Here is a 24,511-nt window from a genome sequence, read left to right on the forward strand (position 1 = left end):
TTTGCGAGACGCATCGCTTTCGAACGCGACAACTTCCGCGCCGGTGGAGGAACGCGTAGCGCCGACGCGATGGAGTAGTTCCGCTGAACGGACGTAACGAAGTCAAAGGTGCAAAGTGTTGAAAACTCGGATTAAAGAGCAGAGTGTCCCGTTATGAAGCTGTTTCGAAAGGCACCGGATCACGCTGAACGTTGTCACGGCTTCGAAACTGTTCGCTTTCGAATAATCCTGTTTTCGAAACGAGTTTAACTAAGTACAGTAAAATAATGTTATTTTATGCTAATAATAATGCTTTATCATTTATTTAATTATAAGTTCGACCACTGAAACTTGCTTAACAATTACGCGGTTAGCTCAAGGCGGTAATACGACGTATATCTCTTTTTTAAAGTTTTTTTACGTTTGAAATTAGGGATGTTAAAGGATCTACAGTAATAGCAAGTTTAAAGAAAGCTTTCGAGATGATACGGTAAAAGGTATCGCACTCTAGAAGGCCGGTCTCAATGGATACAATTGCGCTAACTAGGCTTTCATGAAAGCGAGTTTTAAACTTTCGCGTTTCTGCAGAAACGCACAACTTGGGCAAGTTTCCGCGATTCATCACGCGCTTCTGCAGCTCTCTGCTCCCATTCACGATAAACTGGGGCTTTGACCGAAGTCGTTGACACGCCTTGCGTGAAATGCAAAACCGAAAACATACAAGATTTCCTTCCTCGATGGCTTTCGTTGTTATGAACCGTTGTTCAACCACGTGTAACATCCTAAATTAAACGAAATGGAAACGCATGCTTCTACCAACAATATACAGTACAAGTCCTTTAAATCGAGCTATTCACTGCGTATTGTTTCTTTTCCCTGCAATTTTTATTATCTCCCGCATTGCGCATGAATTCTAGAAAATATTTTTTTGTTAAAAGGTCCAAGCAACATTTCACACAAAGATATCTAAAGTAAAAATAGTCGATAAAAATTGTATCTCCTACTGTATTCAGATTTCATGAAGTTTATAATTCTGATTTTTAATCTAAGTTATTTTAAAACTGTTATTAACGACAAATCGTATTTTCATGTGATTAGCATTAAATCAACGTTCGTCCAACAAGTTTTCATAAAACTGACGATGAATTTCAAACTTTAATTGCGCCTAATCGACAAGTAGAGTGTGCCCGTTACTGATCAGACATCAATTTGTTAGTATCCCATTTTTCCTCCACTATATCTTCTTGACTCTCGCTATGAGCATCGTGCTACCGAACGAAAGTTTATCGACTAATATGAACGAGAAAGTTGCTCGTATTGTTTGTTATTTTAATGAAGAACCAGCGGAATGGTATTGTACGAGGAGCCCCTAGAGCGTGATTTGTTACCTGCTAACAGAAATTTATTATCGAAGAAACTCGACTCAGCTTAAGTATTCGAGTACCGTACACGGAACGTTGCGCCCAACATCTCGTTTTCCTTTTGGAAATTCATTCTGTTAATCAATGCGGATTTTGAATGATAATCACCATGTATACATATTCATCTCAGACGAGAGTAATCAAAAATAAAAAAAAAAGAAACCAGTAAATCTTGGAAAAGGTATAAGAGGTTTAAAAGCTTAATAATCAAACAAAAAAACAATGCTTTTAAGCAAAATATATAATTCAAAGGGAAAGGAAGGAGAAGAAAGAAGAGAAGCAGAATATCGAGGAATGAAATAATGTGCAAAGATTACATTAAAGTAATATGGAATGGACAAGAATGGAGCTTTGAAAACATAAAAGTTCGCAAATTAAATTTAGCTACAGGAAATATTCGAGAACTTGAAACTTCAGTAATTTAAAAATATGACATTGTGAGTTTTTAAATGAAATTTTACAAATGTATAAATTTCAAGGTTTTAGAATTAAAGAGTCTGTAACTCGAGAAATTTGAAAATTTGAACACGCGAAAGTTAAAAAATTCGAAAGTTTGGTAATTTGAAAATTCTAATATTTGAAAATTAAAAATTTCATCTCAATAACGGTAAATTAATCAAGACATGATTGCAAGTGAAATGCTACGATCGAACTAAAAACTGCAAAACTTTCGAGCTATAAAAATATCCAACACACATTTGCAAAAGAAGAAATTCAATATCTCAGAGAGGAACGAAAGCTTTTAAGGGAAAGCAAAGGGAGTAAGCCTTGACGAAGAAAACCGTGGCATGATCGTAACGTCGATTTCGGCTCACGGTTCGAGTAACTCGACCTAAATTTTCGCTTTGTTTATGTTCCTACGTATATATTTCCGCGGCGTGTTGCTCGTGAGGAACGTCTCCGTGTTTAACTTGGAAATAAGCCACGGGTATCGAGGAGAGAATCCGTCGTGTCGCCTCGGCGCTTATTGTTCGAAAACGTGATTGCACACATGAAGCGCTCACAACTTGCTAGGGCACCGTTTAGCGAGGTAATTGCCATTTTAATAATACACGCGAAGGGAAGAACTGAACTGGCGAAACTCTCCGTGCATTTTGAATGGCGGAGAAAGTTGCCGAATTTGTCTTGGCTACTTGCCATTAGATGCATCTAAAGCCGGACAAATGTGTTACGAAACAGTATATGCGCCTATTTTAATTCGAAGGAAATGCACGTTTTTCGTAATGGAAATAGTACTCGAGTAAATGATGAGTTTCTTTTTTTTTTTTTTTTTTAATGGCAGATAGGTGAGTCGAAGGGACGGTACAATATTCGTTTCATAATAGGAAATCCTTCGACCGTTTTTGCTTTCTACGTAACACGAAATCGTGACGGAAGTCAATTGCAAACTAAAAGTGGTTCTTCAGTTGTTCTCTGCTCTTAAAACTATTCTATAACTCTACTAATAGCAATAACACACGAAGGCCTTTAAACAGTTTCACCTACCTTCTCACCGATCTTGCCCAAATTTCAATAATCACGCACGTAAAACACACATGTAACGCTTCTTTTCTCTTCACTATTTCGAACGTCACGAGAGATTCGTTTATAACCACCATTCGGAACGTGTCACATTATCTATACGGTAAAAAGATAAATACAGATTGTTTTATATTTAAACGAAGATGAACAGGCATGAGCACCATTAAACATTATGTGACAAGGTCAGATCGTGTCCGCCGCGTTAAAAACGTCAGATTTAATAGGCGTCCTGCCGAGTAGAAATGGATCGAAACGAGGCGGTAATCAGAGCTTCGCGGCCGAGTTCGACGCTGCGCGATTGAAATAACAACGGTGTATTTTCTTTCAATTCGACCCCGGGGATAAGGTTTCGCGGTGCATCCGCGCACGCCCGACCTCTGACTGTATCTAAGGATCAAGAAAATCGTTTTTCATCGTCGCCAAGAGCCGGCTCACCCCGTGAAATTCGTTAATCCCGCCGCGGACACTTTCGGATCAGGCGAAAAAGTATTGCTTTCCTAACGAGATTTAAAATAAAAAAGAAATCAAACAAAAACGGGAGAAGACGTCAGGCTGTCCGAAACGATTGCAGTAAACGGCGGCACTATTGCACATCCACCATCGTAGCAAGTCACGATCGATAAACTCGAAATAATTGCTTTATTCGTTCTGTCACAGATCCTTGATAATCCGCTAATCCAACAAATAATATTCGAAAATTTTCACGGCATTATATCGTTGCGTTGCTATTAATAATTCCGCATTAACTACGACCCTTTGCATATAGCTATCGATCCAAAAGCAAAACAAATCCCACCTTTTATACGTTTCTCTTCACGTTGTAGTAAATTCGTCAACGAGTATTCCGCTACTACTACATCCCGTTTGCGCCACGTTTGAATCTCGCTAATCGGCGATGATGTTTCACGGTGATTTCCAGCCGAACGAGAATGACAAACCATCGGACTGACGAGACCGGATCGGCGCGCGGCCTCGGAAACTGGCTCGCGTAGCCAATTAAAAGTTCGCGGCTGCCAGAGCCAATTACGTGCGCCAACCTACCATTGGAGAAAATGCTCGTCTCGCCGCGTCTAGAAGTGTGCGCGAACACCGTCTTTCCGTGGGAATACGCGACAACGAGAAACGAACGTTCGTTCTAGCATCGAGATAACACACGCGCTACCTGTTTCCAAACACTATGCCTAATCGCATGTTCATAATTAATCGGTTGTCGGGTATGGCATACGAGCGCTTAAGCGGCTCGAATGCAGCTGCGAGGTGCTCGTTCCAACAACGTGCTGGCGGAACAGGAAGATGGAGTGCCTGCGTCTGCCAGTCATTTAGCCCGCGTGTCTACCGCCAGTCATTTGCCAAGTTCGTTTTCAGACCAACGAAAAGAAAAGCCATCTCGTTCCAGTACGGATTGGTGGGACGAGCGTGTCGCGAGAGCTTGTTGCACGTTCTTGAACGTGTTACGCGTTTTACAGGTATGTGATATACGTGCGCGCGCACGTACGTGTTGCAGAATGATTTTGGAGGAACGAACGACACGACGCGACGAGAATTCCATTGGAAATACCGATTGCGCCACGTCTACGCATCTAGCTCCGAATTTTACGCGTCTACGATTCGTGGTCGACGCGAGTCGTAGTAAAAAAAAAAGAATTGTTCTTGATCTGCATTTTTATGTACGGACATGATCAACTTACATAACGTCCAATCAATAGGAAAGGATAACTGGTTTCTCTGTAAGTTGGCAATAAAAACTAGCTATTATTATCTTCTATGAGAAAAATTCCAGCAGACAGAGATCAAAGGTGAAGTGAATAAATTATAAAGGTTATTGGTTCATGTTCTTAGAAGCTATTTTAAAAGCCACGAGTCCTTCGTAAATTATTACTTTTATAATAAACCCGCGTGATAAAAAGCGAATCTACGAAACCGCATTCTGAATACAAATGACCAGTACTATTTTCCACCAGAAAAATTACAAGGGGTTAGCAGAGATCAAAGGTGGTGTGAATCGATTATGAAGGTTGTTACTTTCGTCTTTTAAGAAGTTATTTCCGAGGATACATAATCTCGTAAATTTATTGCTTTTAAATTAAGTCTGTAGTTTGAGAAGCGATTTATCTTCTATTAATAAAATTCTTACAGCAGAGGTTAAACGTGAGAGGTCAGACGAGCCAGATTCAGAGAAGATTACCAAGATACAGCTTCCATTTTTGATAATTAAGTATTGCCGAAATCGATCTCTTAAGGTAGCTCTCTCCGTCAAGATACATCGCTTTGACATACGATAACCGAAGCGACTCGAATCCTCTGCCAAACAATGTAGCGCATAAACCAAATCAGATTTTCGACTAAGGCGGACTTCCGAACGTTTCTGGCACAGAATTAGTTTCCTGGATCTAGCTTTGCGGAAACGTTAAAGAGTCGAATAAGAGCGTGTACGTTCACATGGTCGGGTGCAGGCTCAATGATAATGGTGATGGATCGCGGTATTTATTTGCGAGTGACGCGAAAAATTATACGTCGCTGGGCGAAGAAGCGTTAAAAGGGGAAAAAACCGCGACAGAAACGGAGGAACAGAGAAAGAATTGCACGGTCTCGTAACATTTTTTTTCCGTTCCGCCATTTATCACACGGACGACGACGTGGTGGACGAGAGGCGAAGGGAAGAAGGAGCGCGATGTTTTACCCAGTTCTCGATGCCCCTTCGACCCTTGATCCTACTCGATTTCAAACTTCTGCTCTCGCAATACGTTATCTTTCGTTGACTTTTGATTTTCGTCGAGGATAAGTTTTAGAAGTGCTCGAAAACCTCGCCGAGTAGGTATAACTGTTACGAACTTTGTAGAGATGAAAGATAGTATGGAATATTAAAAATAATATTCGAAATAATAAAGAGACATACACTGATTTACGAAAATATTTCAACACTTGTATAAACTTTTCATGGATGGGTGTGTCATGGGTTTCGTACGAAACATTTTCAAATTTTCTTAACATAGTAACGATTACGTTAGTAACATTGCCTATTAATATGGACAATAAATTATTAGATAATTAGATCGTTAATTATTCATTATTACTAATAAGCTGCACATTAATTTTAATATGTACGTGTGTTTGCACCAAATAATTTCTAACTTCGAGATGTATATCCAGATTAGCTGCGAGTCTTACCAATATAAATGTCATAGTTGTGTTTCATTACAGTGCTAACGAAATTTCGAAAAGTTCCGTATAACACACATAATATATACATAAACATTTTCTGTGGTTCCATCACTTCTCCTACTGGATTAGCCGAAGGGAAAGTATAGAGGTAGTCACTTATTTACTCGACTTCATCACTCCGAACTCGCATCTGCTATCTCTGACATACAGAACACGTAATCTATCTATTCCATCTCAAATATATCAGTTTTCTGCTTCTGGCGATATCCAACAATTTTTAACTCGAATTTTTTTAGGGACGCTGTTTCAAACAATTATTATTCCCAATTTGAAAACTGAAAATAAGAAAAACAATTAGTTTTCTACCTTTCTCGAATTAATTTATACACATGTACTCGTTCACGCAGCACAAACGTGTATCTTTTGAAACATATAATCGGCCCTGACTAAATTGATAATTAGAGTCGTGTACGACATAACCATCGAATCACGATTTATTTTTCTCGCGAATTTCAGTCTCCGATCCGTGATGTTCGGGTCTCGCGTAACTTCCGGTGTCTCGTAGCACGCCTGACCACGTTTCACCACCCTATCTTTCCCCTTTACGTCCCCGGGACCGAGCGCCGACTTGAACCGCACGTTGTGATTAATTGGAACACATTGCACCTGGGAATCGCAGGTGTAATGAAAGATAATCGTTCCCGTCCGTTCGCCCTTTCGCCGCAGTTACATCGCCACCGACACGAAACCCACGATTCCCTATTAAAAGTATTGCAATCACCGTGGAAATAATAGCGCCTGACGACGCAATGAAACTGCTGCCATGAGAATATAGATTACAACGGAGATTGTAATAGTCTTCCCTTCGTTCTTCGATGTGATTTGTGGCAAATTTTGATTGGAAAATTGAATGATGTTTTTAAAATTAATCACTAACCTTGTACGCCATGAGAAAGGTTTGTATACCGAATACAATATGCCCTACTCATGAAAATAAGTAGAAATATGCCTTAGATTTTTATAAAGATCGATAAACATACTTTAGTCTATTAGTCCTGATATTTTGGTATAAGAATAGTTTTCATTTTTCCACCTTCATCTTATAAAATGACTCAAAAGTATAAATAACAAGCTGCTACCAATCTCCTCGAAATAGCTAAGGCAAACACAAGAAAAATGAAGACATTCAATACTTCGTCGTAATATCCTGAAGTTAAAAAGACAGACTTTCGATTCGTTAATGTTGCAACTTTTTAAGATTTAAAATCTCATCGTGGACCAATCGCAGCTGATTAAATAGTTCCGTAATTTAATGATCGATATGAGACATAGGTCCCTGATGTGGAGTGATATAGTAGTGTCGTTGAGCTGACATAATACTTAAAAGATGGCTCCGGAAGTACGGTTATGAGAGGAAAATAAACTCGGCCATCAAGAGAATCCGATATCGAAGCTATAGCGAATAAGATTCCCTTGCTCCAAATCCTCTCACTATTTACGTGAAATGCGAGAGCGATGATATTTTTTCTATCCCCTCATCTTTATGGGACACCTCTTCCGCGTGAAATCTGATCTTAAATAACGCAGTCGACCCTCGTCTTCTATATTTCACTATTTTTTATACTTGTTTCTCAATACTGGATCTTTCGCTGCGTTTCACACAGTAATAAGAAAGTGATATCTACTTATAATTTTCAAAACTATGGAGACTAGAAATAAAAAGGATCAAATTGCATGATTTGGATGAACAGAATTCGAATTAATAGGGAAGCGAAATATGAGTATAAGGGTAACTTTGATCAATTAAGTTATCTAGTGATTTAGCATGGTAATTAAAATACTAGTTCCATATGTTAAATTTATGAACATTTTACTGATAACGAAAGATTAATATTGCAAGCAAGAAACAAGGAAAAAAGCTCTATTGTCTAGATAATCCACTCAGGTTCGAGCAATGAAACAATGTGTAAAAGTTTCGTCGAGTTAGAAAAATCTATTACAACAATAGATGTATTACAGGAACCCATTGCACAAATTCGAAAGTACAAGAAGAATTGACGCGCTTTCTCGCGAACGCGCCTCTCCGCGAGTGAACGAAACACAAAGGAACGCGTGGATAAATTGTAAGGTAGAAAATATATTTTTAAATACTAAAGTGTAAATACAAATCGGAATATAATTGAGCTGATCCAGATCCGCACGCTAGCAGTGTTACCCTATGACTGAAAACCCTGAAGCCAACGTTGCCTGTGTACTGTTTATGATCTGCCTTCGACTCAGTCTATTGTCTATACGCTGTCGATGACTTCAGTGTTTGAGAAAACTAAAAGACCAGATGTAGAATTTTCTTAAAAGTTGTAACTATTTCAACAGAAGCAAAAGAAACGTTGAACGAATTCGTGAAATTTTCTTTCGTATGTGTGACACCAATGCAATAAAATTCAAGAATGTATGTTGATTAAAAAGGACGCGCAAATAGAACAAACCATTAACGTAACTCTGGAACGAAAAGACCCAATTGCAATCCTTCTCCCGGCGACGACAATGTAAACTAATCCTTGTTTCCTAAAATGCATTGATTCCTAAGTTAGGAATACTTAACACGATTGAAACCGCAAGAACTCGAATCGATGTGTCGTACATTGTTCGAAAAAGAATGGCGCAATGGATTCTTCGTAAAAGAGGCCAATTTCATGGCTTAGCACCGACCGTGGCCATATTGTTCGTTGCGTAATTGGCCATTGACGACGGATTCATGAGCGCGAGAATTCGAATTCGCCGTTGGCTTTATCGCGCGTGGAGTAATACGCGGATTAAGAGACCGCTAATACTTCGCGCGGAATTTCAACGCGTTTCGGTTTACACGGGGTCTGTCTCTTTGAAGCGCGGCGGCGGCGTCGTCGTGAAACGTAATTAAACTGCCGGAAGCATGGCGTAAAAGGCACTGCCACTCACCTCAATCTGCTGTGCTCCGAATGCGGCGACTCCTCGGGCGATTTGTAACTGTTACCGGTCTGAAAATCAAAAAGACACTTGTTAGAAACAGCCTGCTTTTCTAATCGTCACTTAGCACGATCAAAACACGCGTTAGGTACCGCTAATTCAAAAGTAGACAAGTTCGCAGTGAGCGTCGAGTAAACGCTCTTTCTGAATGTCTGACCAGGACGATCGTATTCTACTTGTTGAATTAGAACTTTCCGGACGGTGTACTATTTCTCTGTCAACTGAGCCTTTTTTATCATCGATGTATATTGTTCTATGTACCTTAAGGTATATAGAGCTGACTATATAAACAATGGAGATTTGAATAATATTATTCATCATTAACTCCGCGTCCTACGATTTACTTAGTTGTTACTTAAGTCAGCGTTATTTATCGCTACTGTAACACCTTGTCAGATATGAATTATGGATAAATCATACATAATCATTAATAACTTAACTAGACTAATTACTTCATGAATCATAGATCTTCTTCCTAATCAACCAAGACTTCTTATGAACATCATCGGTTCATTAACTCACAAAACGTCCAGTTTTTCAGTATTCAAAGATTCTCGCAATAATCACTCATTACCAATGCATCACGACTCTGTCGTCGCGAGGTGACCTAGTCCCGTTGTCGCGACGTCGGTTTAATTTCGTCAGAATTACGTCATAATTCGGTCGCGGCGTGAACAACTTTCATTTCAATGTACGCGAAATAATATTCGCCGAAGCGGTTCAAGCTATTCCCTGCTCGGCGAGGTCGAGCGACCGGCAAAAATCGCGCGATAAATCGTTTCCCACCGTCGTTGACGCCATCGGCCGGCAATAAAGCTACTAAAGAAGACAGACGATATAAATTTCCGAATCATGGTCCGCGGACCCGCATTTCCAAACCAATATTCTGCTGAATATCGAATTTATAGTTAACGTTTCGTACCTTGAGCAACATCGTGCGTTTCGAATCTCGCTTGATCGTGGCAACAAATGCAATCCAAGAGAACTCAGGATATACGGGGAGCCAACGAGAATTTATATCGATTAAAAGGTGGAAACGGAGAAAAAGAAAGAATAACGGGTAAAGGAGAAGGAAAGAAAAAAGAAATTGGGGAAACGAGAAAACGAATATCAAAGAGAGAAATGCCCAACTCGTATTCGCAGATGGAGATAGCTAATAGGTTTCCATCGAGCCGATTCCCGTCGTAAATTTCTTCGTTAGAGCGGTACGATTCGACGTTTGTACGGAGAGCAAACAGCAAGGCGCGCGCGCGTTATCGACGATGCAATTATATCGGCGATCGACGGGGCTTCCACCGTGCCACCAGTTATTAGCAGAATGATACAATTATCTCGGAAGCGATTAGTCGACTCACGACACGAGCCGGTGCAACTCGTCCTTTCCCTCTTTCTCCGTGTACCGATGAAATTTACGTCGCCTGAAAATGGCGGCAATTAGCCGTCAACTTGCGAGAAGAACTTTCTTCTTTTCGTCCTATTTTTGTACCCTCCCTGAATTTCGATCGGTCTCGTCATCGTCCCTGCGTCACTCGTACGACCGAGTTATCTGCCAGAATTCGAGGTAACTAAATCGGAGCAGCAACATCGGAAGAGCAAAATCGCAAAAGCAAAATCGGAACAGCAAAATCGGAGCGAGCTGCGATGTTTTTGAAATTGTGGCGACGATACGGAATCGCGTGTAACGTCGACAGTATTAATCGTTATGGAAATATACGCGTGAGCACAATGGTGATGGCAAAGGCGAGCACGGACCGCCGCGCCGTTCACGCGATATCGCACCACTGACAATAATAATTGTTTCGATTCAGACGGAAATTGAATAGCGGGCGCGGGTATTATTAAAGGATTGTTCACGTTGGTAGTTACGCCGCGTCGTTATTACAAGTTCAATCTTTCGCTAATTGGCAGATGTGCGCCGCGTGTAGGTCCCGTTCCCCGACTGTTCTCCATTGTATCTAAAGCGAGTTCGTGGCCACGTTCTGAGAGAGAAGAAGGAAAGTGGACACAATGGTCTTTCGTAATTCAAGAAGACAAAGTACTTATATCGACAGCTCTGTCGGATATTTTAGGAATAGATGATGCTTCAATGTATTGGACGCATGTACGCAGGTGTATGTATGAATCTGGAGTGGTGTGATGTACAGGATACTTTTTTCTTCGAAGAAAAATATTTCAAAGAAAACGAAGAACACTGAATCCAAATATTTATATTTAATCAAATTGTCTAATTTTCTTTCAATTATATAATATCGCGTTGTGTTACAACGAAAAGGTTCACCTTCCCACCCGACGTTTCACCTTTCATTTAACAGGTGTTTTGCTCCCAGGCCATTCATACGAAGCGAAATTCACATTCTTCCAGTGATACACTGTTGTTCACGCGACTCACTCATTATTTTCCTCCCCTTGACTATTTCACTCGAATTTTAAGCGTACTCCCTCTATTCATCGGCGACTTTCGCGCAATTGTACACGAGCCAAGTGGCGATCTAGCACGATCGACTACCTCTTGGCACGAGAAACACTATCAACCGTTCCTTCAGGAAGAGAGGAACATGCGTCTAGGAAGAAACTCGACACGAGAATGAGGAAGAACAAGAGATTCGACTCTATGCGTAGGCGGGCGACGAAGCGAACTAGAAAGAACAATTAGGAAGTCACCAAAATATATCTCTGATGGGACGCGTTTAATTTTGAAATAAAGCTTATGGCAACGTAGATGAACTCTTGGAAGAGTTTGGTAACTTAGGAAGGCATTAATTTTAAAATAAGGTTAATGCGAGATTAACGTGTAAGATACATGGATAACGGACTTCTTTCAACTAATTTTTATCCACGATAATTTATAATCCTTACTTTAGTAAACGAACGATTGCTCAATTTGTTAATGAACATTTTAAGGTGTAATAACAAACCTTCGTTAATTTTCCTCATTCTGAGATCTTCTTCAATTTATAAAACTGATGAATAAGAAACTATTATAATTTGTATCCTTACCCCTTTTTCAATTAGATATGTCAACGTCATTCGATAGAAATCACAATAGTTCACTGCATCAAGGAACTCAACGTACGACCTTTGATCACTTTGACTGCGTTAATCGCATTAAACGCCAATAAATTGTGTGTTTAATAAATTTTCTGATTCGATAGACTCTTTTTGTTCATAATCCTTCTGCAGGTATAGTACTAATAGAACATTGTTATTCACAAACGACTTGTAACCGGATTGTATTTTAAAGGGTCATATATAACAATGATAGTAATAACGTCTCTCTTATACTATTTTACATCTTATCGCAAACTGTTCCCTCTAATACACTTTATTGCAAAAACTTACGCTTACAGCGGAGAAAGGGATATAAAGACTAGATGACGAAACATAAGAGCGTCAGAAAAGGGAAAACACGAAACTACTACAAGGAATAGAGGTCTACGACACGAGTTAAACAACTTCAGACGCCTTCAGCATCTTCCTCGTTTGGCGTATCTGCTGTGCGCACGGCAATTTTCACTCAGAATGCATCGAGCAGCGTCTTCTTCCAGTAAATTCTTCTTTTCCGAGAGGACGATTGTCCAGGGCGGTGAAATTCGGTGATTCCCTCAAAGGAGCACGAGAAATCCAATTTGTTCGCATATCACGTCGCTCTTGTCGACGATTTATCGCCCGTTCTGAATGGATTCCTGAGTGGACGAGTGACCGACTTGCGACGCGTGCCGCTACTAGCCCAGAATTAACATCACGCGACGTGTCCGGTGCAACGTTTCACGTTTTGCTTCTTTTTGGCGTCACGGTGAGAAAAACTTCGTAGAATTGTTTGTTAAATAATACATATGCTCGTACGAGAACGAATAATATTGTTAAATAATTGTACCATTAAAGTGAGTAGGTAATGAGAAGTAATATTCTTACGAATATTCTATCAACTTTTTGTAACTTCTATAAAAATTGCTTCCCGTATCATTTTCGCAGGTTAATAAATTTATATCTATAGCTTGTTTCCAAACAAAACATTTACTTTCGAAAAATTTTAACATGGAAGTCTGCTAGAATTATTCGTCGATCGTGTTACGGATATTTTCGGTGTGCACAAAATTAAAAATCTACTTCCTCGCCAATTAAATGATCGATAAATTCTACGTAACAACCCCGAGCTATGAAAATAGAACAGTACACCGTTTCCTCACCCTACCACAAAAATCTCCACTTCATTTTCGTCGAAAGCACATCCTTTACACTTCTACCTCGACAAAGCAGTCCTTATAGCATTAATCTATCATGACCCCTCAACGTTGTACGATGGACAAAGATCGATCAGCGTCCAATCTCGACGCTGCTTTGCATGCCAGGGAACCGGTAGCTCGAAAAGAACTACAGAGAACAGGGAATTTTAATAGGGAAGTAGTCAGAGAGCAGAGGTAAGCGGTAATGCGAATTGTACGGACGGAGCTTTGGTAGTCCATCGAACAGCAAGGTTGTAAGCGCAGGCTTAGAGTGGATGCGGAATCAGCCTAATCACCCGGAAGTGTCGCCACTGTTCACCGCTAATCCGATCGCAGATGTTTCTCTCTCCATTCAACCCTCTGTCCTTCTGTTCGCTCTTTCTCTTACGTTCTGTCCCTTGCTGTCTGTTAACCGTCCCCTCGTGTTCACTCGATTTCACTCTCTCTCTCTCTCTCTCTCTCTTTCTCTCACTCCATCTACCGCTCCCTATCTCAATTCTGTCCCTTTCCTTTCCTCTATCCACCATCGTTCTGACCACAGTGTTTGTTTGCGGCTGCGTTAGCGAATCCTAATCGCGGTTGGTCCGTTTTCGCCCTAAATCTGCCATTGCGTGAGACCGGACCGCTTGAATCGAATAAAACGCGCTACCATGTACGAGCTGTTTAATCTTCTCGCTCGGTTGTGCTTCTCCCTCGCGAGAAAATCGTGATTTTCGACGTGCATGCTCGATGTCCATCCCGATTGGTATTTGCTGCTCGTTGAATCTTTCATTTCGATCGATCGACTCTGGATGATGGAGGGTGAAAAGACTCGAGAGGACGGTATTTTCGAGTATGGATATCCGTGCTCGTTAGAAGTTGGCGAACACAACGGCGGATCGTTCACACGGAAACTGTTTGTTCGAGAGAAATACATTGCACGCGGGAACGATTGTATAAACAAATCCGACAATGGTCGCGTTTATTGTCATACGAAACGAAAATCGCTTATGAAGTCTCATTAACGGTACACCCGCCGTCTGCTTTTTCACCTTCTACGAAATAATAATAATAAAATGTTCGAGGAAAGAATAATGGACGAAATAATCATATTCCCGTATGTCGCGCGAAAAAATTATTCTGTCGCAGGCGGTAAACATCGCAGAAAAGGACGCGTCAAACGTCTGCTTGCGCACGATGGAGTTACGAATGCTCGGAACGCACCAATGAACGAAGAACGCGCGACCTAGAGTTGAGGAAGAATAACGTACTGGGGTAAAGTAAATGAGAGAAAAGGAAAAAAGTGAGAGAGGAAGGAAAGAGAACAGAAGCAAAGAGAAAGGGAGCAAAGAAAAAACGAAGCTGCAAGGAAAAAGAAAGAAAGGAAATGCGAGGAAAATCCAACGGTACGTGTTCATACGCGGAAAGAAGGAAAAGGATTGCTCTTTCGCACTAGAGGAGGAGTAGCAGGAAAATATTTTTGAAGCGAAGAACGCGCGCGTTAGTGGGAGAGCCACTCTAATTAGCTTGGTATACGGGGTGGCTTTTTGTTTAATTAACACGCCCGTAGTAAACTACCCTTGTACCGCGTACCGAGACCTTCCTATCCTCTTCCACTCTTCCCCCGTTTCCTTCACCCCGTTGCTCTCTGTGTGCCGGCAGTTTATGCTTCTTATTTTCTCCCCCATCCCTCTTTACTTTCCGGTTCCTAGACCTCTTCGTTGCCTTCCGTTCGCTCCGCGATACATTCGATAGGTATTTGTTTGCTTAAAAATCTACGCTCAAGGGTATCGGGTTTAAAAAGTGATGCGCGAATGAAAAAAGTCGCGATGGTAAAGAGGCGCGACTTTTTTACATCGCGCTGCCAACATCGCTTTGGCTTACCATCTTTTTCTCCTTTTTTTCTCTCCTTTCAACGCTGCCTTTCTTTTCTACGTTTCCTCTCCTCTTCGTTTCTTTTTGTCCTTTTTAATTTCCTCTCTTCCCTCTTTCCTCTTTTTTCTTTCGTAACACTCGTACCGACGTTGGTCCTCTCTGACTCTCTCTTTCGTTCGTTCGTTCGTCGGTTATTCTTTTCAACCGAACCAGACGAGATCGCGTGTACCGTTGGCTTTAGCTCGCGGCATCGAGTAACCTTATATCCCTGGTGATATATCCATCGTGCAATTCTCTGTCTGTACGCTCAGCCCGAGAATGAATAAAATAAACCATACCTGGTAGCTATCGAGTTGTTTGTCCACGACGCGACACGAGAATCCTTTCCACCAGACATTTCATCCCTTGGATACGCGGTAATTGCGTGCTTCTCGATTTAAAGGCAAATATTCGTTCCCTTCTTTGTACAAGAACAATTAACACGATAAATTACGAAAGATGATTATGGAACGATCAAAACTTGTCTTACAATTAATAAGTTCTATCGGATAGCGTCTATTATCTAGCAATTTATTATCCGAGACACGTGCTGCTCTTACATCCCGGAAATCATATTAAATGTTCGTTATCGAGGTCGAGCTCTAGAAATGCGGTTCGACCTGAAAGGAACTGTGTATGGCCGCCAGCCACCACCGTACTTAGGATACGACCACGTTCATCTATGAAGTTTACACGCCTGTTCATGCTGACGGAGAGATGATCGAGTAATTCTCTTTGAGTCCGACTACCAGATTTGACTTTCTTCGTTGTAAGGGGCGAGTAGTCGGGAAGAAATAGCATTGCGCATTTCGCGTAAAAACTAGGCCGAATACGCAAGACAAGCCGGCACGGCATTTCGTGCCTGTTCGAGCAACGAGGCACATGATTCGGTTCTGTCTAGTCTGTACGTAGGTGGACGTTAGGTGCAGGTGGTGCAACGTATTTATAGCCGCTTCGTGACTCCTCTTCCTCTTCGCCAACAATACGCCGTTCCTCCTGCTTCTCCTGCAACTTCTGTCTGTTCTTCCCTTCCCTAACTGTTCGACCCAGTAGCTTTACCAGCCCTGCCTCACGGTGTCGTTTACTTCTCGCGAAAGTCCAGCCAGTCCAAAGCTCTCTGGTTCCTCGTGCAACGAATTCCGTCACGTTTACAAGGGGGAAACAGATCTCGAAATTTTTCACGGAAAGTTGGTATCGGGAATTTCTTAACTTTGTAACTTGTCTCTTCATATTATTCGGAGAAATAAGAAAGAGTATCAAATAGTTTTGCAATAGGCTGTAGATCGTATCTTATAATTGAGCTCCATCTTTTCAGCTTATGACTGCTACTGACTGACGAGTCGAATAAATTGTACCTTCGCCTTTGATTGCTACATTCGGGTACGAGTGTCTTAAAAGTCAAACCGATCGACTCTATTTTATATGAAATTCTCAATGTCAATAGTCAGCTACACAATTAACATTTATCATCTTTTATCAATACTACATCTGGAAGCTTTACTTTCGACAATTCCGCGATACCCATAAGAACTACAACCTCTAGAGAAGATCCAAAATCCTCTAATCACCGTCAATTATAATAATTCCAACTGACTTGTCCAATGTCTCTGTTGTGTATCAGATATCAAACAAGCCGCTTAAAGCAACGATACATCCTGCTTAACACGCCTCACGTAATCCGTCAAAGCGGAGAAGATGGCAGGTTTCCCTCGGCATGTGGCTTGCAAAGAACTTTGACAAGATCCAGGTACGGCAAATGAACCGATCTAGCATTCAACGAGTAATTCCCGTGCCACGAATGGAATGTAACGCGGTACATCATGCGGTTCTGTTAATGAGCGCCATGTATTTTGAGCTCCATGCGTATTTAGCTTAGAGAAAAAGTTTGGCGCGCGTTGAATCGCGTAAAAGCATGACGAAATCGCGGGAAGAGTTTTCGGTCAACACTTTTACGTCAGGTCGGTTCGTCGGTATCAGATAACGACGCAGCTACTTTGAGCCAGGGACTCTGAAACCATCTAGCGTCGTTAAACCGTTAAACTCTTGTCCAAACTCGGCGAAACTCGTTTGCTCGGCAGCCACCGTTATCTCCTCCGCGGGATCTTCCTTCTTTCCGTCTAACTCGCCTTTTGTCCCTTTTGTACATCCTTGCAAGTTGCTTGCATCCACTCTCTCTCTCTCTCGCTCTCTCGCTCTCTTCTCCTGACGTTGCCGAACACTCGGCATCCTTTCACTTTGTTTCGATCTTCGTCGTCCCGTTCCAAAGATTCTCCCGCTTCTTCTATGGTGCTGATCTTGGAACTCGTTCACCATCACACTCCGAGCGTAGTCTGTAAGCACTAGATAGCTTGGGATTGCTCCCGCAGATACGATCCAAGGATATGACTCGACCTGGTGAAAGGAATTACAGGCTGGTTGACTGATTTTTCACTTGCGGGTAACGAGCAAAGTAAGTTTCAAGTGTGTCTGATTCTTAGCGCGCAGAGGATTTTCTCGATCGGTAATTTATAAGAGTGGTTGCCAAAAATTGATTGTTGATTTAGGTTGAAACATTTACCTTATGTTTGGAAAGCGATTGGTGCTTTGCTTCAACTTGAAAGTATGAGGTATTGACCGTAACATTTAGCGAATTTTTATCCGATGTAGAGTTCGATTGATCAATCGAAGGATTTGGTTTGGCTGGAGTTAATCGGAGACAACTCTTTTATTTCAGCGATACGAATGCGGTTTAATTCGACGAATGAGATATCGGGGGATTTCAGCAGATTTTCGTTCATCGTAGAATTTCGTCAAATTTTTATGTAAGAGAAATTGAACAATTTTACAGATACTATTAAGCAACTTTTGCATGAAAAATCATGCTCCAAGTAGATACAAGAATACGCTTATGGAACAGGAGAGACGAGGTATTTGTAAACCGAGCTCCTCGAGGGCGAACTATAATGCAGCCGTTCACACGCAAGGGCACACGTACTCGAGGATGGAAAGGGCTAAAGTACACTTGACTCTAAGCTGGCAGTGACGACGATTTATCTTAGACGTATCCCCTATAGAGTGTCACGATCCCTTTTAAGTAGCGCATAGGTTGAGCCATTAAAAGGCAATGATCGATGATTCGCCGCGGTGCTGTTCCATGTACGCTATCCATTATACCAGCTGGCAGTATATCTATCCGGCGGCTGGTACTCTAAAATTCATTCACCGCGTATAAGCACCGAAATGGCCGCGACAACCGCTTCAAATCACCGCGTGGCCCGGCCTGTTTTCGGGATTATGCTCACCGTAAATTTGAAATTCCGAATTACGCCGTAGTTACGTCCGCGCAACACTACGCTCGTGAATTTTCAACCAAGGAAACGTTTCCCGTCTTTACAAACTCTGACGGGTTTTAATATCAAACGACGTCGCGCACCAAATTACGGCTTGGTTGAAACAGAACCGACCATAGTTATCGTCCAATTCAACGATACTTACGGTACGTTAAATCGAAAGAAAAAAGCAAGAGAAGAAAAGTAAACCGAAGTATTAAAGTTGTGCTTATGAATAAAGTCCATAATGGTGTATACACGTGTGTTCATCGTTTCATTTTCATATAGTATACACGAGCGGGTTACTAAAGGGTAACAATCGACGATTCACTGCGACGTCATTGGTCCCACAGGCTACTTCACGCTGAATTCGTAATCAACGCAGGATCACGAAACACATCCACAACGTATTACTAGCAGTCTTTCCGTTCCCTCCTTTGAAAAAGCTTCCTTTTTTTTTTCTCTTGCAACGCTTACCATAAAACAACGGTTCATGGAAAGAACAAAAAAGTGCAACTAAAAAGTTAACCACCGCCTATGTCTTTAATAAAGATTCATCTTGCATGGTGCACGCGAAATAGGTAACACGCCCCTAAATATTCAACCACCAACTTCTATGCTTTCTATCGACCACAAACACCTTTTCAAGGTAGACTTTAAAAACTTAGACGATCGAGTTTCGATAATAGCTGTACGAATTTGCGGCCACGGTAACACGCGTACATTTCCTTTAAGGATCGGCACGACTATCGATTCCTTTGTCGTTACGACGTAATGATGGAGGTAATGACGGCGATATCCGGATGGCTCATGGTCGAGTCTGTGAGCAATACGACCTCTCGTAGTACAGGTCCGTAGAGGAGACGCAGGGCAACGATGGGACGGGACCTATCGAGGATGTAGAGGCGGGCAAGCTACGAGCCTCATAATCAAGCCACGTCACAATGGTATTCCTCTAATACATTCGGGGATCCCGTGTATTGGAGGGTCGTGCCACTGAATGGACTATCTGCGTGTCGTATACCGCAATATAGGACACGTAATATCAATGTTGAGCCCCTCAGCTGATTATTGCGCCAGCCAGCGCAAAGAGCGAGCCGGATTATACCCTTTAACGACGCGCGTTTGTACACGTCATCGTTCACCGCGATCCTGCGGTTGTCGAAATTGCTGTGTACGTAACATCAACTCCGCGTGTAACACTCTGTAATTTATGTTTCATCGTTTCTCCGATTCTAAGTGGATAAAAAAATTGGAGTAAAAATGCGAAAGAGTGGAAGGCGCGTTTAAGTAGATAAAGACGTTCATTGGTCAGACCGAGCTATTCTTGAATTTCGGTAAATGAAACATGAGTTTGGGTAACTTCAATGAAATCGATTAAACGATAGTTTCGAAAACACAGCGCCTATTCTGTTTCCTTTGTAGGTTAGAATATTCCTATATTCACGAAGGTAATAGAAAATATACTATTTGAGCGGCTATAAGGGCGTAAGTGGTCCTGAGTGGTGTGTCTCAATCTCACGGAAGCTCTCTCTCGTCGTGGAAGAATCGGGGCAAACGAGGTCGGGAAGAGAAAGGAAGATGAAAACATAAAGGAAGAGTGAGAGCGCGAAAATAGAAGAGACTGGCAGAAACAAAGAATAGAAAAATAACGAAAGAGAGAAAAAGAAGTAAAGAGGAGCGACGCGAGAAACGGAGAAGCGAGAGCCAACTGGAAAAGCAACAGGTGCCGACGTCTAGATAGCGAGCAACCCCTACCGCCTTTCACCCCTTCGCTTACCGTTTATACCGTACCCCACTCTGTCTCTCACCGGCAACCTTCCACTGTTCCTCTGCTCGTGTCTACCCTCGAACAGATTCCGGCGAGATAGCAAAAATGTTTAATGGGGTGAACTCGCCGGAAAATGCCGGGCGACCCGCGTCTCCTTGTAACGGCGAAGGCCTGAAAATGTCGTTTCCCTCGATCAGTTTCGCATTAACAACTCGAGAACTGCTTATCGAAGGCCTTTTCGTGTTTAGCGTAGCCCTTCCTCTCTTTCTGTCCGTTCGAATACCACGTCGGTCGAGTTACTTGAATTTCTGCCATCGCTCGGTTCGTCGTGTCTTGTACACAAGGAGTGGGAAAGAGAGAAGGAAAGAGAGAGAGAGAGGAAACACCGAGGTAATTCCGTTGTTTCTTGGTATGGGCTGACTCTGTCTTGTTCGGTGGACGCAAACAAATAACGAGAAAACTCGTGACCAGGAACGGCTTGGTTCCCTTGATCCCTAAACAGGAAATGAGAATGGAAACGCTGGCAGTCGTAAGGGAAATTATTCCGTACGCACGTTGCCGGCGTCTCGATGCGGAAAATTGACTTCTTTAAGACGTTCAGCCCACTGTTTTAACGAGATTTCTTATCGGTAATGATATTCCCTTGAGCCACCTCCAGGGCTTTACCCAAGCTTCTCGTCGAAATAATACAGCGGATTGTTTTCTTCGACTTTCCGCTGTCCCGAGTTAATGGTTCTTCCGCGAAAGATTATTTTATCGAGGAAATTCGTATTTTATGAGATGATCACGGTGTTTTCAGGGAGAATTAATCGTCAGAGATTTAAGCACCTTGCAAAGGAGAATTTTAAATGCGTCTTGTAGGAGATCTTAATAGAGTTCTTTGCAAGAATCCTTCATTCAAAAATCCGCGTTCTTTACGCCTGCCCACAAATCTTTTACCCTTTACCTTCTATTCTAACTTCAGGGATTTTTCGATATACTAATCAATATTAATTGGAGGATAGCGCGAAAACCAAGAACATTCTCGAGGCTATTGTCATTCGAGCGCTCCGAAACGAATCTCCAAAGTCAAGATCTCTCGTCCCGGGTGCTTCTTGTGCGAATTAATGGGACGCGTTAATAAGGACCTGCGTATTTCAACCGGGAATCTAGCGGTAATTAAATTTACATCAAAATGGAAGAGGAAAGTAGACGGTGCAAGGAAGACAAAAAATAAAGAAAAACAGTCGCGCTCGTGCAAGCCCGTGGAGCGTTGCCACGTGTTCTTTTTCATTAACGTGGCAAACGGATGGTTAGAAACCAAGACCTTAATGCGAACAGTTGAAAAGCAATTATGCTTCCAGAGTTCTGGCCGTTCGTTCGGCATGAGATCAGATGCTTCTTCGTTCACTGACACGAATATCGCACACGCCACTGAGGAAAATATACGCTCCGCGAGCCGCAACCGTAATAAATTTTAACTAGAACAACCGGTCGGTGATATTGAAATTTATGTTCGACCTCGATGACCGAAACATAATGACTTCGATGCGCCCCTACAGAGGATACACCTGATCCGCGTGTGTCAAAGGACAGCGTAAATTCTGGCGTGTACTTAATCATTGCCTACACACGACCCTCTGTATTTGTGATTATTTATATTGTACGCGAGTACGTAATAGTAAATTTTTTATTAAATTGACACTTGTTTTTTTTTTTTAATTAATACTCGTTTGTGATGCCTCGTTTTCGCGATTCGATATGTTTAGATATCATATCCTTACCGCGAGACGAAAGTTCAAGGAAAAATCTCTCGAGTACAGAGGAAGGCTACCGCACGTTCTACAGCGACGAGTTTACGTTTTAAACATCAGCCACGATACGAAGCGGCGGCATTCCGTATTAATACGATTTCGCGTGCCAGCCTCTGGGCCAAGCTTTACGACTCCGTGAGCGCGATTAAACGCTCTTTTCTGGCGCAGCCTCGTCTCGGCCGTAAATACTCCGGTTGTAATTCAACAGGTACAACTGTTGGCCCGATTAATCTTTAAACTCGCGCACCTAGAGAACCGGCGTGCTTCCACTGCTCGTAACCGTTCTATTTCCATTTCCATCTGTTTCTATCGGTATTACGAAATTCTCCAGGAACAACCCCCTTTTCCATTCCAATATCTCGACGGAAACATTCTTTTTTAGTGATGTTTGTGAGACATAAGCAACTAAATATATTGGTAACACTATACATACGTAACATCGTTTGATAACGTAATATGTACCATTGTGGTAAATAATGGCATAAATATTTAATTCGGTTTATACGTAGAATCTCGACATCGGGATCAAAAGGGGAAAGGTTTGGGTAGACACCGTAGGCTGCGCCAATGTGGGTGCCCTCACTTCCTATGCTAATATCGAGACTCGGCCGCTTTCATAAAGGCGTCGCTCGACCTGTTCGCGAAATAAGATGGTGAGTTTACGAAGAAGCCGAGTCAAGAGCGAAAGAGTGGGCCACAAAAGTGGAAAAGGGATGAAGAGAGACGGGGCGCTGAGCAGAGGATAGAGGGTGGTTCCGTTATGCTCGCGGCATCTGCCACCACCGTATCCGAAATACGATACTTTGTTTGCCCAACCTGACAGTCTTGTATACGATGCACGCCTGTGCACGGCCGTGGCCTGGCTGCGTACAGCTAAGAAGAACACGAAATCCGACGAATGCACCGAATAAATCAAAATACAACGAGCATATCGAGATTCCGATATTTTCCGCGGCCGTGGATCCATTCGCGGCAAGTCTCTCGTGCACATGATCCGGGATTTGAATCACCGTGGAATCTCTTTGAAACGACTTTTGGGAGAACGATCAATATACGTGGTAAATGTCATTATCGCGTATTATATATGTAAGCACATACTTGATATTTATACAATATTATGGGAAAATTGTAGACAAGAATTGATTTGTAAAATAACAATGACTGCACGTTCGTCGTACTACAATCCTTCTTCTGTTCGACTAAAATTCGATAAAATTATTACACTTACTTATTTTTCGAGCCTGTTTATTCTTTATTATTTACTCTTTTTTATTACTTTACTCATTTCTAGAAAACGTTTAAATATTGGGTAGCCATACACCCTTCACTTATAACGTCACCTCAGGTACTTCTATAAACATTATTCCAAACATTCTTCATCGCTCGACAAAACTTCTATCACTCTCATGGTACACGGATATAGATTATTCCTTGTGATAATTTCGGTGAATATTTAACGAATACTACACTTCTTTGTCGTACTTGCAATAACGTAATCAGCCGAAAAGAGCAAGAAGATCAAATTGGAGGACAAAAATGGAACATACTAGTAGGTAGTAAAGGTTAAAAATATTCTCAATTATTGTTTATGCAGAGACTGTCAAGAGCGCGAGATCCTGCTGTCTGTACAATAGTACATATTTCGATTTAACATACTCCACAGCGTGTTCGTCAGCGATACCACCTAATAGGGCCATACCTTAGACCCAGCCTGTACTCGGTAGTAAGATAGGCAATCTACTTGAGCCGATCGATAGTCGAACTATAATGCCGTGGGAACAGGAATTCCACAATGGAAACCACCACGAACTAACTGTCGTATAAGGAAATATTAACGCTACGAAGAAGAAACTTCACGTTCGGCATATCTAATACTCCAACACAAGCCATAGAACAAAAACACTCGAATCTTCCACGTTCTCTGTCTCGAAATTGCTATATCTTCCGAGTCAGATCGCTCTAACCAATCGAGTTACCTCCTTCTTTCCAGCGTATTCTCCTTCGAACCAATATTCTGAGAGAATTGACGCGGAGAAACAGCATATTTCCCTTACTTTGGCGTCTTTATCTCGTTTCCGCTTGAAATAATACGTTCGATCCGCGTTTTAAACATTTCGGATGCGCTTTCTTCGCCGGTCTCGTCTTAAACGTTATCGCACGGTCCTTCTGAAACCAGCTAGAAAAGAGGCACGCCGGCTGAAACAGAGACGAATTCCAGAGTTTCTAAGTAAAGAGACGGCAATCGACACGGAATGAGCGAGAAAAAGCGAGGGTGGGCAAATTGAAACGCACCGATCGATACTGGCTCGAACGTATCGGTCCGCGGAATGTGGCGCGCGTGTGTCGGTGCATTTACGACAAAGGAAGAAAAAAGAACTAAAAGCGAAGTAGGAAGGAACGATATAAATTCGCCGCTGGCTCCTGCAGGCGTTCGCCA

The 24,511-nt window shown here is 42.0% G+C and overlaps 1 protein-coding gene across 4 annotated transcripts in view; it reads right to left on the bottom strand.

Annotated features, from left to right (window-relative positions):
* The window catches only part of Scgdelta (sarcoglycan delta), a 218,123-nt gene that overhangs the window by 71,020 nt on the left and 122,592 nt on the right, over positions 1 to 24,511 (bottom strand). For 2 of the 4 annotated variants that reach the window (XM_072006508.1, XM_072006509.1), the window contains one exon: positions 9,039 to 9,097. In XM_072006508.1, coding sequence (XP_071862609.1) covers positions 9,039 to 9,097 — 59 coding nt within the window. Of the gene's footprint in view, positions 1 to 2,885; positions 3,228 to 9,038; positions 9,098 to 11,364; positions 12,164 to 24,511 lie in introns of those variants that run through there. The other 2 variants (XM_072006511.1, XM_072006510.1) reach the window with 2 other exon arrangements.

Source organism: Bombus fervidus, chromosome 7, assembly GCF_041682495.2.
Source record: "Bombus fervidus isolate BK054 chromosome 7, iyBomFerv1, whole genome shotgun sequence".
Lineage (NCBI taxonomy): Eukaryota > Metazoa > Arthropoda > Insecta > Hymenoptera > Apidae > Bombus > Bombus fervidus.